General features: G+C 39.6%; 1 protein-coding gene across 1 annotated transcript in view; it reads right to left on the minus strand.

Annotated features, from left to right (window-relative positions):
- tle2a (TLE family member 2, transcriptional corepressor a) overlaps window positions 1-16,718 on the minus strand; it is a 35,824-nt gene extending 19,106 nt beyond the window's left edge. The window contains exons 1-2 of the mRNA XM_063013303.1: window positions 16,476-16,718; window positions 4,620-4,786 (exon numbers count right to left, since the gene is read on the minus strand). Coding sequence (XP_062869373.1) covers window positions 4,620-4,786; window positions 16,476-16,499 — 191 coding nt within the window. The 5' untranslated portion in view covers window positions 16,500-16,718. The remainder of the gene's footprint in view (window positions 1-4,619; window positions 4,787-16,475) is intronic.
- Window positions 16,719-17,295: the final 577 nt, after the last annotated feature.

Below are 17,295 nucleotides of genomic sequence, written 5' to 3' on the forward strand. Positions count from 1 at the left end.
CAGCATCTGAATTAAAACAATTAGCAAATGCTACAGAGCTCATTTCTAAAGTGTGTAAGAATGCAGCAAATACATTAAACCCATAGGTAACTTTTTTAAGAAATGCACAATGTCTACATGCAGAATGTTAACATCAAACCTGCAATCATGTCATTAATCACACCTGTAATGTTTCATCATAACTTGGCAGCTGAACTGAGCACAGAGTAACTTCAGTTAAAAGTGAGAATCTCCGTATCAGTGTTCAGACGCTACTCAAAAGCTCTGATCTGTATTTAAAAGTATTGTATTGAAAACTGGATTGGCATGTTTTCTAATTGTACATCTAGGCTTTCATCAGTGTACACCAGTTTCCTCTCAGCAAAAGCATGCAGAAGGTAAAGGCTACTCTAAACTGACCTTGGATGTGAGTAAATGAAAATATGCATGATGCTCTGTAATGGATTCTTCTTACCTAGCACCTACCACAAGCCTGATTAAGATGAAGTGCTCACTGAGGATGAATGGATTCATTTTATGTGTAAAATCAATGTAATAAGTAGCTTCTTGTACCAAAGCTTTCAAACCTCCTACTTGGTCTAAATGCTCATGTCTGTACCTGGTGTTAATTATATACTCCTATATTGCAAGGCAACTTGATTTTAGGTTGTTAGATTACAGACCTTAGGCCTGTTGTCTAATGTGCAGTAAATCTTTGCAAAAACAAATGATATGCATCATTATTGTTGCTGCTGCAATTATTGAATCAGTGTATTCCACATGTTGGTGTTTCGATACCTTTGCTTCACACCATTTAACTATTATATGATGTCCATACATACACAATACAAAGAACAGGTCTGCATGAATTAGAAGCTGTGGTGCTGAAAAACAGGTTTCATTTTACAGTCATTACCTGGCTAAAGGCTTGGGCTTATAGGTTCTCACAAAGAAGCCCCCTAACAGTTATAGCCTAGTGGTTGGAGCTTTGGGCTATTAAATGAAAGGTTGTGGGATCGATTCACAGCTCTGCCATGCAGCTGGGCCCTTAACATTGCAGCTGGGTGCCGTACAATGGCGCTCTGACTTCAGCTTCCAAATAGAATACAATAGAAAGCTTTTATTTGTCATATATACATATACAGGTTACAGTACAAGGAAATTCTTTCTTTGCATATCCCAGCTTGTTTGGATCTGGGGTCAGAGCGCAGGGTCAGCCATTGTACAACACCCCTGAACCCGAGAGATTGGTGAGGGGCCCAACAGTGGCTGCATGGCAGAGCTGGAATTCAAACTCTCAACCTTTCAGTTGATAGACCAAAGCTCTACCCACAAGGCCCTTAACCCCAGATGAGCTGGGCTATTTTATTGCACTATACTTGTGTATATGTAAATATGACAAATAAAGGTATTCTTTCTCCTCCATTCTATCTAATAATAGCCCAAGTGTGTTTTTGATGTAGCCAATTTTATTAGTTTGAAAATGTATAAATAAAATTTATTCCAATAAGTCAGCAACAGGAATAGAGATATCTAGTGACACATCCTTACACTTTATTTGAACTGTATGATTACTTTTGACAGGTAAATACTGCGGTAGAAAGGTAACTGAGACACCCAGTTTCAACCATGTTTTTCTCTCTGTACTCTGACCAAGTGCAAGTACTGACAGCTTCAGATATCCCACCCTCCTTTAAACCAATTTATCCTTTTATTGTTCAGAATCAGACTGACACAGATGAAAACAATCTGATTAAACTTAATCAATTATATTTACAAAGTGGTCTGAAGACAAAGAGCCACACCTTCCCTTCAAGCCATCCAGGAGGTAAACGGAACAGTACTTAATAAAAGAAATAAATAAAAAAAAACTCCCCGTTCACGTCAATCAACCCTAACAGGCCCAACACTCTCCAATACACCATCCATCACAGACCACTTCCACCAAACCACCACTAACACATGTTCCAAACACTCATTCTCTCTGGGGAGTGACTGGGCCACACAAACGAACACCATGTGCTGCACAAAAGCCACAACCACAAACCAAATAATAAAGACAGAGTATGCTGAACACACAGAACCCCTGTCAGAGACTATAGAAGCATGTGGCAGCCTGCAGGAAGTCGTGTTGCGTGCGGAACATTATGCAAGCCGAAAGTGAACATGCTGAAATAATCTGATAGCTTGTGTGTGTGTGTGTGGTTAAAGGCATGGGGCAAATGCGAATTATTTTAGTAATTAGATCCGCCTGTCTCTCCCACCCTGCTGATTAAAAAACCACCTCAAACAGACACACACACATGCAAATCATGTGCAGCTAGAATTCTGTAACAGCACTTGACCGTCCTTGTAGTTTGGGTTTTAGCACTTGGCACAAGCTAAACAGGTGGAATGTGAACAGTCAACCAAGTACTGCTGTCACATGATGTGTGTAACATGACCAACCAAGAATCTGCACCATGCTTCCCTCTTCAGCTCACCAATACTGTTCATCTCCATCTATTCCCACATTCTGTAATCCAGCAATCAGCCATCAGCTTTAAAACAGCAGTGCTAAGATTAAAATCAGTGCCACGCTGAGTATAGCTGAGCTCTGTCCGTGACTGTGCGAGCAGCATGTATTATAGAGGACATGATGAACACCCTGGGGGGCTTCAATTATGAGAATGGCAGCTCAGACGAGCACAGTGCAGGCTAGAACAGAGCAGTCTGGACCACCATCACTTGGGACTTTAACTTGAAGGAGACTTTGAGAAATGCTCAGTTCTTTGCATGCAACATTTACAACCTCTTCAGACAAACGTCACCCAACATTCATTCTACAATCTTGCTTGGAACATGGAGTTGTTACTATGGTATTTTAGTGGTTGAAGCTTTGGACCTTTAATTAGAATGGGTGTCAACCTTTAACCACCTAAAGATCTGATTATGGTTCTTCATACCATAAACAATTCTTGCTATATCTTGATTATATACATTAATTATTTTAGTATTGTAGAACCACTTATGGCTTTAATACCATGGCCAGAGTCTATTACTTAAAGTCACACGGTTACTCCTTAAGTTAAAATATCATTGAGGAGTGTTCAAATCCTCATTCAGGACCCAGTAACTAATTATGACGATAATGTTTGTTCTTTAACAGTTCTGTAAAAAGACTGGAAACGTGACCTACGTCAAATTCAAACTAGACTACTTAGTGTGTCCAATGCAGATTAGGATGCAATTTACAACTAACATCTAGAGAAGTAATTTAAGCCGGGTTGGGGGGTAACCTCACACCCCCCCCCCCCCCCCCCCTTATTTCCCAATGTAGTTATTTCCAGTCCAGTGCCACGTGCACAACCCCTGATCTGATCAAGAAGAGCCTAATCACCACACACACCTCTGAGACACGTCCTATCTTCAGTCGCATTTTATCACCTGGCAGCATTGGATTCCACACAGAGCCGTATCATGTACCAGTCTGGGAGTTCACATATCACAGTGGCAGTGGGAAGAGACCATGTATGACCTTCTGTCCCTCAAACCATTTTCCAATTGTGTTTGTGAGGATGCCCGACCAGGTCAATCTGAGGTGGTGTGTAAGCATGTTAGACTGCAGTGGTCTGCAAACGCATTTTGTTTCCAACAAACATGAATATTTCACTACTTTGGTTTAGTTTTCAGATGTCCTGGAAGCATCTTGAACAGCATAATTCATTAAAATGAACTTCTAGCAACTGACTAAATTGTATACAATGCAGCTATATGGTTTGCAGCTGATAAATCCAGGATATTTTTGTAACTTAGCAACAGAAATATTAATTGAACAAAATTTTGGTAGGAAAGCAAATACTGGCTCAGTAGCCACTATAATATGATTATCATACTGATATCAGCATGATATTGAAAAGAGAAAAGCAATAGGTGTCCACCTCCTGGCATACGGCAGCTGTTTTAAGGGGGCAGGACATTTACTTGGACAAATTCTATGGTTTTATTTGGCAAAGAACTCAACGTGTATGCAAAACCAAGCCCACTGACAAGAATTTGTACAGAGAAGGATTCAACTATTCTCTCTGTGGAATTGTAAGTGTCAAATGTGTGCAAGTGTGCCAGGAAAGAGATGGTGCACAAAAAAGACGATGTCTACACAGTCCCAGGTATCCAAGCCAGTCATGCCTGTCCAGGCTACATTCCAGAGATTTAGATCACTCATGAAAACCCCCAAATTCCAGCTGGCAGTGTCGATAAGCTATGGAATATAGTGTCCTATCACCATCATCAAATATCTTCTGACCAAAGACATTCTTATTATAGTACAAATCAAAGCAAATCTAGCTCAAATTAAGTTAAATTAGAGCACAGCAGTGGTTTAGTAGTGGTCCAGGAATTTATCTTACTGTTTTAGGATCTTCTCTGGTTAAAAAAATATTGCAATAGAAAGCTAATACTTAGGCTGAATACAACCCATGCATAAAGCTTAAAAGTTAAGGGTTAGCGAACTTGCTCAGGAACTTAGTGGTGGGTCGCTGACGGACTCAATATGCTAGTTACAATTCCATACACTACAAAGTAAGGGGGAAATTCACTCGATAAATAAAACTGTTATATGACTTGTATCATACTGGACTGATAACATGTTGTACACATACCTGTGATACTGGGTCTGCAGAAACTGGAACTCCTCTTTAATCCGGTCAAGGGTCTCAGGATATGTAAGTTTCAGAGACTGAGCTGTACCTGACGCTGCAGCTGCCGCCACCGCCGCTGCTACGGCTGCAGCCGAGGCTGAAGATCCAGGAGGAGGCTGGAGAGATGCCTGTGAGGGATAAAAATCAGTTTAAGTTTGTAACACTGACAGTGTAAAACTGCTTTAAAAACATACATACCAAGAAGACAGTTATAGACATTAGCCAATGAAACTGAGCTTAGAAACTCATACTCATACCATCTTCTATAGAGGTTTTAGTTGAATGGTGTTCATTGATTGTTGCCTATTTGTATTTGTCAGGAAATATATACTGAAAACTTGTAAAAACTGTGTCTTTCAAATGTAAATATCATAATTCCAGAGATGATGAAGCTGTTGCATATGAAACGGGGCCATCCTGTAAATATGCAAATGCAGTCAAAGCTTAATGTGTATACATATGTAACAGGACATAGCAGATATGTAAATAAGTGCTTGTCTGTAAATTATTAATTGAAGGCGGCATGTGTAAATGCCAAGATACTGCATTAAAACATGAACTTATGATACGTCTGTTTCTATCTTCTACCTTACTTTCTTAATCTTAGTATGTCATGGAGTATCCTATCAAATAAGCACTAATGCAGACTGGAACAGGCTCACAATGTAAAAGCATTAGTGCAGTGTGTGTATGTGTGTGTGTGTGTGTGTGTGTGTGTGTGTGTGTGTGTGTGTGTGTGTACATTGTCTACAATGAAAGACTGAAGGACGTAGATGAAAGACAAGCTTTCTACCAAGAGCTGTAATAAAGCAAAGAGGGAGTGGGTTCGACGCAGAAAGCATTGTTGAAGGATAAAACATAAGAAACATGCATGCAAACAGGGAGAGGCGGAGGGGGATCAGACTTCGTTCAAATTTAGACTTTTGTTTAAAATTTAACCTAGTTTAGAGGGGGTGCAAGCCAGGGGACCCCCTGAATAATCAACACCCACCAGGATACCTAAGCAATTAGGGGTTTAGCCTTAGGGTTATGAAAGACAAGCAGACAAAAACTGGAGGAACTGGAGGACCTGTTCAGCAGTCTATCTGTCTGATTTCTTTGAGTCCATGAAGTTTCCTAATTTGCTTCAAAATGTTTAGTTTTGGCCATAATCATGCAATAAATATGCCAAACACAAAACTGTGAGGCTGACATTTTTTTTTAAATCATGACAGAGGTAACATTGAATGTGTTTCTATCCATAAATGACACAAATTCTATAAAGTCAACAAAGCCGAATCATAGGCAATCATTATTGTAGCAAGTCTCTGGGCAGAAGGGTGGATAGGCATTCTTATTTCTACAAGAAAATAGTCTTCTAATCTTGAATAATCTTCAGTTTAAAAAGAGACAGTGGCTGGCTTCACATGACCTGATCAATGAACCATCTTTGTGTTTATCAGTTTGTTATGCGACTATTTGGAAAAACAATGTGACAAGATGGCATTAGTCAAAGAGTTTCAGCCAAACACATTCAATAAAACACTAGAACACAAGCAAGTCTCATCATCTTTAGAGACCACAAGTTTGGCACCTTGTACTTCACTCATTTGATGCAAATGTTTTGCATCAAAATTGGTAGAAGACAGATCCAGTCAATTGGTTTCTATGCAAAACACAGACAGTCAAGTCTGAAGCTGGAATTGAAAAAGGTGTTGAGGCGTTAGTTGATGTGTTGGGAAAGTCGAATGGGTGAGAAGAGGTGAAGAATGAGATCTTGGAGAGGGGGGATTGGGTTGGGATGAAAAAGGAGGGGTTAATGGAGCCCCCTTGGCTTTTACGCTCACAAGAGAGCCAATGCATTGTTCAAGCTCGTAACGAGCTTCTCTCCCCAACCCCGCAATTCAATCTGCCATCCAGATGCCTGGGCTCAAACAGCTCTGGCCTAGCAGGGAGCACACATACATACACACACACACACACACACACACACACACATCCATTACTCCTTCCATGGTAAAGAAAGGACTAGAGAAACAAGAGGAGGAAGGCCATTTGATGGCAGGAGCTGGCAATGGAGGATGGGAGGAAGACTGGAAGAAAAGAAGAGAGAAGTAGGAGGAAAACATTTGGCTATGTTCTGTTGTTGTCCCTCATTATATTTACTCCCCCTTCTGATAATTCACATCCTATTGTAGGCCACAGATGCATTGAGACTTCCGGAAAAGCACAGTGAACCTTTTTCTAAAAGGCTGGAAAAACAGGGCTGTTAATAGTCTGGAGTATTTCTACAGACGTTCATCAGGATTCGGCATTCCATCACTCCCTGAATGAATTCTGCTTGGAAAAAATATGCCATCAGTTTTTAGATCTGAGCACATTATACAGCAAACTAAATACCTGGTACTGCTGAAAAATAAGATTCTGGCCAAACAAAAAATCCTTGATAGGTTCCATGGTCTTATCTGAATCATCAGATCAATTTCATGTTTTGTTCAGAGATATACAGTGGGGGAAATAAGTATTTGATCCCCTGCTGATTTTGTAAGTTTACCCCCTTACAAAGACTTGAACAGTCTATAATTTTTATGGAAGGTTTATTTTAACAGAGAGAGACAGAATATCAACAAAAAAATCCAGAAAAAAAACATTAAATAAAAGTTATAAATTTATTTGTATTTAATTAAGGGAAATAAGTATTTGATCCCCTACCAACCAGCAAGAATTCTGACCCCCACAGACTGGTTATGTGCCCATGAGGCACACAAATTAGTCCTGTCCCTGTCCCTGTATAAAAGACTCCTGTCACAGAATCAGTTTCTTCCGTTCAAATCCCTCGACCACCATGGGCAAGACCAAAGAGCTATCAAAGGACGTCAGGGACAAGATTGTAGACCTGCACAAGGCTGGAATGGGCTACAAGACCATCATCAAGAAGCTTGGTGAGAAAGAGACCACTGTTGGTGCGATCATTCGAAAATGGAAGAAATACAAGATCACAGTCAATCACCCTCACTCTGGAGCTCCATGCAAGATCTCACCTGGTGGGGTAAGAATGATTCTGAGAAAGGTGGGGTCAGTCCAGAATTACATGGGAGGAGCTTGTCAATGATCTCAAGGGAGCTGGGAGCAGAGAAATGCTGGATATGACCCCAAGAACACCATCCCCACCGGACATTTCTTTGCCTCCAAACACGGCAAGTGGAGTTGATGCCAAAGAGCTCAATTTTGGTCTCATCTGACCATATCACATTCTCCCAAGCTTTCTCTGAATCATTAAGGTGTTCATTGGCAAACTTCAGACGGGCCTGTACATGAGCCTTCTTGAGCAAAGGGACTTTGCGGGCACTGCAGGATCTCAATCCATTACGGCGAAGTGTGTTACTAATGGTTTTCTTGGTGACTGTGCTCCCAGCTCCCTTGAGATCATTGACAAGCTCCTCCCGTGTAATTCTGGACTGACCTCACCTTTCTCAGAATCATTCTTACCCCACGAGGTGAGATCTTGCATGGAGCTCCAGAGCGAGGGTGATTGACTGTGATCTTGTATTTCTTCCATTTTCGAATTATCGCACCAACAGTGGTCTCTTTCTCACCAAGCTTCTTGCTGATGGTCTTGTAGCCCATTCCAGCCTTGTGCAGGTCTACAATCTTGTCCCTGACGTCCTTTGATAGCTCTTTGGTCTTGCCCATGGTGGTCGAGGGATTTGAACGGAAGAAACTGATTCTGTGACAGGAGTCTTTTATACAGGGACAGGGACAGGACTAATTTGTGTGCCTCATGGGCACATAACCGGTCTGTGGGGGTCAGAATTCTTGCTGGTTGGTAGGGGATCAAATACTTATTTCCCTTAATTAAATACAAATACATTTATAACTTTTATTTAATGTTTTTCTTTTGGATTTTTTGTTGATATTCTGTCTCTCTCTGTTAAAATAAACCTTCCATAAAAATTATAGACTGTTCAAGTCTTTGTAAGGGGGTAAACTTACAAAATCAGCAGGGGATCAAATACTTATTTCCCCCACTGTATTACAAACTACCATGAGAAAGTTGGCACATCTTCAGCATCAATAACCATCTGTAACCTATTCATTTCTAGCATCATGTAAAACAGGAAAGAGTTTACCCTAAAGTCAAAAGTTTGAGCCACTAAAAAATCCACAACCCTTTAATAGGCCTAAGAGTGCATAATTAGTTTATGGTAATTCAGGTATGCTGGAGTGAAGAGATGACATTCATGTACCCCCTATTCATCATAGTTACACTAGACAGGATCAGGCATCATGACTAATGTGTATCCAAGTGATAGAACACTCGAAGGGGTGATCTGATCAATGATGTTGCGTGGGCTAAAGTTCAAAAAGGCATTGACTGGCTTTACATAGCTTAGAGGATTTCACCTCATATCTTTCAGGTTGGTAGCTTAGCATTAGTCATGTGATAACGTCATGTGATAAGTCAGAGAGTGGGAGCTGGACACAAATAAACTGGTCATTTCTAAAACAACTAAAAAAGTAAATTACAAAGATGCTGGTCAAACGCTATGAACAGATTTGCTTATAAAGTGCAACAGATTTTAATCTGACTAAATGAAAACCAAAAATTTGTTTCCTAGACAGCCTTTCCAGAAGTATCATTGTAATCTGTATGGATTTAACTATAGAGCGGTTTCAACCACTCTTCCTCTCTGTTGCAATGTGCAGCTTGGCAAATGTGGTGAAAATCCAGAAGGACAGGCTGGGACAATAATACCTTATGAAAGAGTATTTACGGCCTTTAAATAGAAATAAAGCCCAATAATCTCTTTACTTGATTTCTTGATTGGGGTTGGGCTTGAACATTCAAACTGGTCTGCTGATGCTAATTAAAGCTCACACCAATCTAAATGTATCCATGTTTTACTACAAATTGACAGGGCGTAAAGAACGCTGTTAAAACCGCTCAGGTGGCGCAGCGGTAAAAACACATGCTGCAACCAGAGCTGGGATCTCGAATACATCGTTCGAATCTCAGCTCTGCCTTGCCGGCTGAGAATGAGCGGCCACATGAACAACGATTGGCCTGTTGTTCAGATGGGCGGGGCTAAGCCGGATATGGGTCTCTTTCTGTCAGACTGGTGCAATTACGACCTCTGCTGGCGCCTTTAGAGGCGCCTACACAGAGATGAGAAAAGAGTGCTCGTGTCTCTCCATACACAACGCTAGGTGGCACAACACTTGTCAATGTGTGGGTGATAAGATGCATACGGCTTGCTGCCTACGTGTCGGAGGAAGCGTAGGTTAGCTTCGATCTCCTCGGTCAGAGCAGGGATCAGCATAGGTGGAGAGGAAGCATGATGCAATTGGACGTGCTTAAGGGGGAGAAAAAGGGTAGAAAATGCATTAAAAAAAAAAAAGAATGCTGTTAAAGCTACATGGTACCTCACACTAATAATTCAAAAATGTATTATACAAAGAAACCACACACACACACACATTAAAAGGTTCCATTATCCACACCTGCACACCCATTAAGACTTAGATTCTTAAATGTCTAACAAGGAAACTATACAAGGTACCAGCTCTATTGGCTGTGTTCATACAGTCAGGAATTCAGAACTGACAATCACATATACTGAGGAGATTTACTCTCATTTTTAAAAACAAGCCCTTCCTCTAGATACCGTTAACAAATTTCAGAGTAGTTCTTGTTTTCATAAAGGGCGTAAACCACCATGTATCAGTCAGTTCATACACAGGCCGTGCCTTCCCTAACACCACAGTATCATGTTTTCATACTGCACACAGACAGCAGCTTTAAAAACTTTCTACTTTTAAAAACTCTTAAAAAGTCACAGAATATTGTTTAGTAGTTTAACTACTTAGCTTGGAGATTGATATTTTAAGCACTGACACCCCAAACCTTTGGCACAGAATAGAATAAAATATATAAAGACAACCATGTACATGCACATGAATCACTTTATTATGTACACCAATGCACATCCCTAACAGAATGTGTTCCTTATAAAGAGGCTAAACAATGTTTAAAAATCTCAACAACACTGCTGCACCTGATACACTCAAATTAGAACAAACATACCACAGTTTTACCATGCCAGTGCCATTGCAGTGCTAAGAATGGTTTTAGCAGGAGGTGAGAAAGTGTACAGAACAACAAATTGGGAACAGACAGTAATGGTATATCTGTGTGAATGTGTTGGTTATAAAATAATTGACATTTTTTCTTAACCATGGTTTTAAAAATGACATTTCTTTTTATAAAACTGCTGTATCTTGGTACTGAGAACTCTGTAGACAAAATGAAAGTATATCCTGAAGCAGCAACTTCTCTAGCATGTATATTTTTGAGAGGTGGGAGGAAGACCAGCAAACTTCACACAGACTGTTAGCTAATATGAGAGCCGTGTAGCATATTATGCTCATAGTAACAAATTTCTTTGAAATTATTACCACACAGCACTATTCATAAATCATATGGCATATAATGGCATATAATAATGCACATAAAGTGTTATAATACTTTCATCTAAAGCCTTTGATGACATCCACAACATGTGCATGGCCAATCTACCAAAGGATGCCAGGGAACATGCACTATATGACCAAAAGTATGCTGACAAGAGACCAGGAGCTTGTGTGACATCCCAATTCAAAACAGTGGGCATTAATTCATATGCAGCTGTCCCTCCACTACACTTTCGGTGGCCTTCCAGAAGATTTGAGTGTCTGTGGAAATTTGTGATCATTTATTCATAAATTCCCATAAAATAAATTAATGTTTCAATTAATTTCAAAAGTGTTTAAAGAAATCGAGGTTAGGGCTCTGTGAAGGCCACTGGTGTTCAGCTCGTCAAACCAAGTCTTTATAAAACTTTTTTTTTTTTTTTTTTTACACAGACAAGAGGCCTTATTGCCACAACTGAAAGCACATCATTTATTTTATATAATTTATTGTATGCAACTGTTTACAATGCATGTGACTGAACACACTTAATAATCAGAAAAGTGCTTTATAATTAGTACACTATATGGCCAAAAATATGCAGTTAAATGCTTCTTAAAATACGAAAGCATGATCCGATTAGTCGAGCAGATAATTTTTTATCTTAAATATGCACTACTCAAACACAGTGCACATTAACAAGCCAAATAAACCACAAAGTATCGTTACTGAAAGTGTTCAAACATCTATAAATCATTTAGACAAAACCAGCCAGCTATTTGCATACAAAAGTCCCACCCTGGGAATCTGACACAAACAGGGACTACTTTTATTGATCCCTGGCTTCAGCAGCTCAGCGCTCCAAGGAATATATCAGTAATCGCTCACTTAGACAGAGGTTGGGTGGGAACATGGGGGAGGGTGTCGGAGGGGGGTACCAGGCACCTGTTTCATTAGTGCCACACATCTTTTCTCTCCTGTCCCCACAAGCTCGTTATGCAAATTTTTACTGCTGTCAGGATATATTAGCAATGCCAGGCGGCAGGTTTGTCAGGTCTGTTAATTGCTGTAGGCTTCCATACAAGTAAGCTAGAGATTATTTGTTCCATCAACTCCAGAGATTTGTGTAGTGGTGCCTTCTCACAGACCAGCAATTAGAAAATAACATAATACCAACAATGTGCATAGTTCAGGAAACCAAAATAACGTTCTATAGAGATCTGACCATGAGAATAGTCTTCATGATTTTCCAGAAAATTGGTGACCATGAGATTTATGGAAACTTCAGGGACTTGAGTGCTCGCTTTTACTAAAATTTAAGGTCATGGAATGACATGTAGAAACCATACTGGTACCAGAAAACTAGAAATGCTTTTTTCATGAGCCACAATTCCACTACTAAGTGTTTTAGCTACAGAACCAGGATGGTTCTGACATCACTGTCATATTTTCATAAATAGCCTGTTATTGAAACCATTTTAATTTTAATACAGTTCAAGATACATCTCAATCTTAGTGATGATTATAAAGCTGAAGAGCATACGTTGTGGCAATTTGGAGTTTAAAGACATAAGACAGCTAAAAACTGCAATAAATATTTCCAAATGTAGTTAAAATTTTTATACACTGGACAGTCTGAACAATCAGATGACATTTTTTAACATATGCTGCTTTTTGACATCTAATATTTACATTATGAATAAAAACCAGATACAAAAACTACAGAATGATAGTATAGCAAAATGGAGCGATAATGAGCTAACATGTCTGCTAAAGGATGCTGGAGTAAGAAGTCTATGTACAGGACTTATGTAAGAAGACATTTGGGCTGTTTCCCTTGACAGCTCTGTACTGCATGTTGATGTTCTAAAAGGTGGACAGTAAAAGAAAGTAAATTAAGCTACATATAAAGCATGCACTGACTTTTTTTTCTTTCAAAATAAAACACATGATGCATTAATTATTAACATCAGTAAGAATGAGTTTGAGCATGCAGGTGGTGCAATGATCTGTTACACTAGTCCACCACCACTGAGATCAGGGTTCAAACCTCAGCGGTGGTATAGACTGTAAGATGGATTGGCGTCCTGTACAGGGCAAATTAAATAATGATGAAAAACTACAACATGTGGAATTAAAAATAAAACTGCTCAAATCAGTTCTTTATGGCAGTAAAGCCAACTGGTCAGTGTTGTTGTATATCTCATGGACACTGGGGTCAAGGTGAGAATACAACTTCAATAAAATCAAACAAGAAATTATACACTAAAAGCTTAAGTGAAGGCAACTTAGTTGCTAATCGACCAACCAAAAAATTTTGGGAGGTAGGACACTGAATGGTCCACACACAGGAGTTGTAAGGCACATAGAGCCAAACACTTTCATGCAGCATTAATGGGCAAATTAACAAGAAGAGTAATAACTACCCCTACCTTACAGATAAGCTCACAAAACCCATAATTGGCCTAGGTCAATTTAATTAATAGGGAAGTGGTAAATGCCATCCCTCCTGTTTCTTCAAGGACACTCTCTTTACTCCCAGCCACAAATGGCTATAGTGTTGACAGGGATTGGATGTACAAACCCAGAGCCCATGTGAACATTGCAGTGTAATTTAATACCATTTTAATATCATCAAATCAGAAAGGAAAGGCAGGAAAAGTCAAACCACTAATAAACATATTTTTAACTGGTTGTGGCTTCTTGATAGCACACGATGAGTCTAATCCAGATCTGAATACGCTGTGATACAGAACACATCAACATCTATGAGCTAATAATGAAAAATAGCTACAAGGGATCAGTATGTGATTCGCTTGCTCACTGCTTTCTAGAAGAAATGAGACGACTAAATAAAAGCCAGAGCCTAGATTTCTGCAGCAGAACAGAAAATTAAGACACATTTGAGGGGGATAACAACATCATTAACACAACGTTTGACTACACACATCTCTAGGTCTAAAACCCATCCTGGAACATGGTATGTTTTATATGTAGCCATATAAATGAATACATTGCTTGTTATTGTCTGACGGTTTGTCTGCAAAGATAGTTTTAAAATCTATGTGGGTGATGTTTATAGTGTAGAGACAATAGGTGTGGACCAACTGCATGTCAACAGAAGAGAGTGTAAAATGGAGATTCTATTTTTAAACAAGATTGTGAAAAATACAAAACCTTCTTTAGCGTGATTAAACCATTACTGATTCATCAATAATATAAAAAGAAATCTTTAGTGAGCTAATTTGGTCCAATACTTTACCAGCACGGTTTACTTCATGAGCGATGTTAATAGCAGTGTGAATGTGTAATATGCTAAAGTGCAATGCCACTACAGGTGTACTGTTCTACATAGAGCATTTAATGATTTTACTATAGTAACTTAAGAACCTCTACGGGTGCAAGATGGAACCTTTCTTTTTCTTTATTAACCACTGTATTCTATTCAGCGTGGCAGCAGGTCCAGTATAACGGGTAAACACTGGGCACAAAGATGGAATACCCTGGACAGGATGTCATCACATGACTTCAGCCACCCCCGCCCCCACCCAATAGCAAACCATGTCTATAAAGACACCCAGCTTGTTTAATATCTTGTGTAGTACACTTTGCAATTGAAGATGAAGCGATGCCAAAGTATGTTCATAACATACATTTTAATCCAGGCATACGCCTAATTTTTATGGTTTTGTTATATGGGCAAAGTAAAGAACTATGTACGGTGGTAATTTAAACCACACAAATTGTTTGTTAGTATCACAATATTTTTGCCATATTGACAAGCCCTAGATAACCTAAAAGCCATATCATTTGGGTGCTAGTTTGAACTTGGCCATGTGGTCCAATCCTGGAGCACAAACCTCCCACCAAAAGTGAGCATGTGACCATTTTGTCTGTTAGACTAGTTACATACTTTACACACAATATAGACAATGTGTATGTTAACTGTGTATAAACAACAGCATGTAATACAAAACTCTATGTGTATGATTATCTCTATCCTAGTCAAGATGGGTTCAGTTTTACAGAGAAACACTGGGCACAAGGCAGGAACACTCCGGACAGAGTACCAATCAGTCACAGGGCCTTTAAAATACATCTTTTGGGAAATGTATCCAGCATTCCTAAGAGTCTACATAGTACATATAGTGGTTCCTTAATAGGGACAGTTGCATTCTTTCAAATACTAAGGTTATATTTTGATCATATGGCCAACCCCTAACTGCATCAACTATTATCACCAGTAAAGGTAATGGTGTATTTAGTCACACAGGCATTTAATTTGTAGGCCACTGCTTTGTCTCCTAAGCTAGTTTTAAATCTATGTGGATGTTTCAAGCAGACTAGAAATTATAGGTGTGTACTAAATTTATATAAACAGACTAAAACTTTTAGGTCTAAGGATCTACATGGAGTGTTTAATTGTTGGATTCCCCAAGGGTACAACACAGGAATGCTTTAGTGTTAATGAAACCCATTTGTCCTCATACTGTACACAGTGAAAGCACCCTAAAGGTATGGCAAAACAAACATGCTTTTAAAACAAACATGTAATTTCATCAGGCACCCTAAATGGTTCTTGATTGAGCCTATTATGAATCTTCCATGTGGACAAAACAAATAACTCCTGATGGTTACAAGTTTAACAATTATATTTTGGTCATACTGCCCACCTTTATGACTTTAACTTAAAAGCTGGGCCATTCTGGATCATAAAATAACTCATCACTAAAAGTAATAATGAAGCCACAGAGGCCTGTTTTGGTCCAGTGCTTTGTCTCCTAAGTTCGTTTTAAAATCTGTATGTGGCTGTTTGGAGCAGACTAGAAATTATAGGTGTGTACTAAATTTATATAAACAGACCAAAACTTTTTGGTCTAAGGATCTACATGGAGTGTTTAATTGTTGGATTCCCCAAGGAAACACACAGGAATGCTTTAGTGTTAATGAAACCCATTGTCCTCATACTGTACACAGTGAAAGCACCCTAAAGGTATGGCAAAACAAACATGCCTTTAAAATAAACACTTAGTTTCATCAGGCACCCTAAATGGTTCTTGATTGAGCCTATTATGAACCTCCAATGTGGACAAAACAAATAATTCTTAATGACTACTTGTTTAACAATTATATTTTGGTCATATTGCACATCCTTATGATTCTAACTTATAAGCTGGGCCATTCTGGATCATAAAATAACTCATCACTAAAAGTAATAGTTAATGAAGCCACAGAGGCCTGTTTTGGTCCAATCTTTTGTCTGCTAAGCTGGTTTCAGAATCTAGGTGGGGGATGTTTATATAGCAGCATAGGAACAATAGGTTTGCACCAGTCTTGTAGGAAGGTTACAGTACAACACTGTACTGTTCTGGTGAAGTGGAGGAACTTACCGGTGGTCGATTTTGGGGAAACATGGTGTGCTGGGGGTCAGCGTTGTTCTTCCAATGTTTTGTTGCAGAGAGAGAGTTTAAACCGAATGTGGAGCTCAGAAATGCATTTGTCCTCGTTTCAGTTGCTGGTTAAAGCTGTGCTCATTTCCTCACTCCAGTTTCCTTTGTTCTGGTTGTGGTGGAAAACAGCACCGTGCAGCAGCGCGCTAACCGAGATGCGCCCAGCCGCACTTCCACCGGAGAAAGCAGATCAAACCGGCGCTTTTGTGCACGACTCCCGCCCCGATGTGTGATTTTAGTGATCAAAATCAGAAAATAATCAACATAAAGGTTAAAGTTGTAAGTCTGGGAAGGAGGACCAGACATCCAACGCAGCCACAGCCTCTATTGTCTCTGCACTGTCCCGCTCCTGCCCTGCTTCTCCTGCTTTCTTTCTCCTTCCTCTGCTGAACCTCCAGCGCCTTTTCAATGGGACATTTGAGACCACTTCTGTTCTTGTGGGAAACACGCACAAATCCCTCCCGCGGCGCGTAAGAGAGGGAGGGAGGGGTGCCTATCTGCCTGTGCCTATCTAAACGGGTTTTTCTCTTCACCTAGCAGTCATAGGTCTATATCAAAATAGGTCTATTTAATGCGTATCAGACCAGGACTAAACCTGAAGATCATCTGAACACTAATATTACCAAAGATCAAAACCCAAACAATCCATAATCTATGAGTCTCACATTTTGCACATGAACAAAATAAAACCCATTGATCTGATCTCGTTTTTTTTTTTACGTTGATGAACAGTTCGCGCCTCACAGTGCATGTGTGATTA

This window comes from Trichomycterus rosablanca, chromosome 17 (genome assembly GCF_030014385.1).
Source record: "Trichomycterus rosablanca isolate fTriRos1 chromosome 17, fTriRos1.hap1, whole genome shotgun sequence".
In the NCBI taxonomy this organism is placed as follows: domain Eukaryota; kingdom Metazoa; phylum Chordata; class Actinopteri; order Siluriformes; family Trichomycteridae; genus Trichomycterus; species Trichomycterus rosablanca.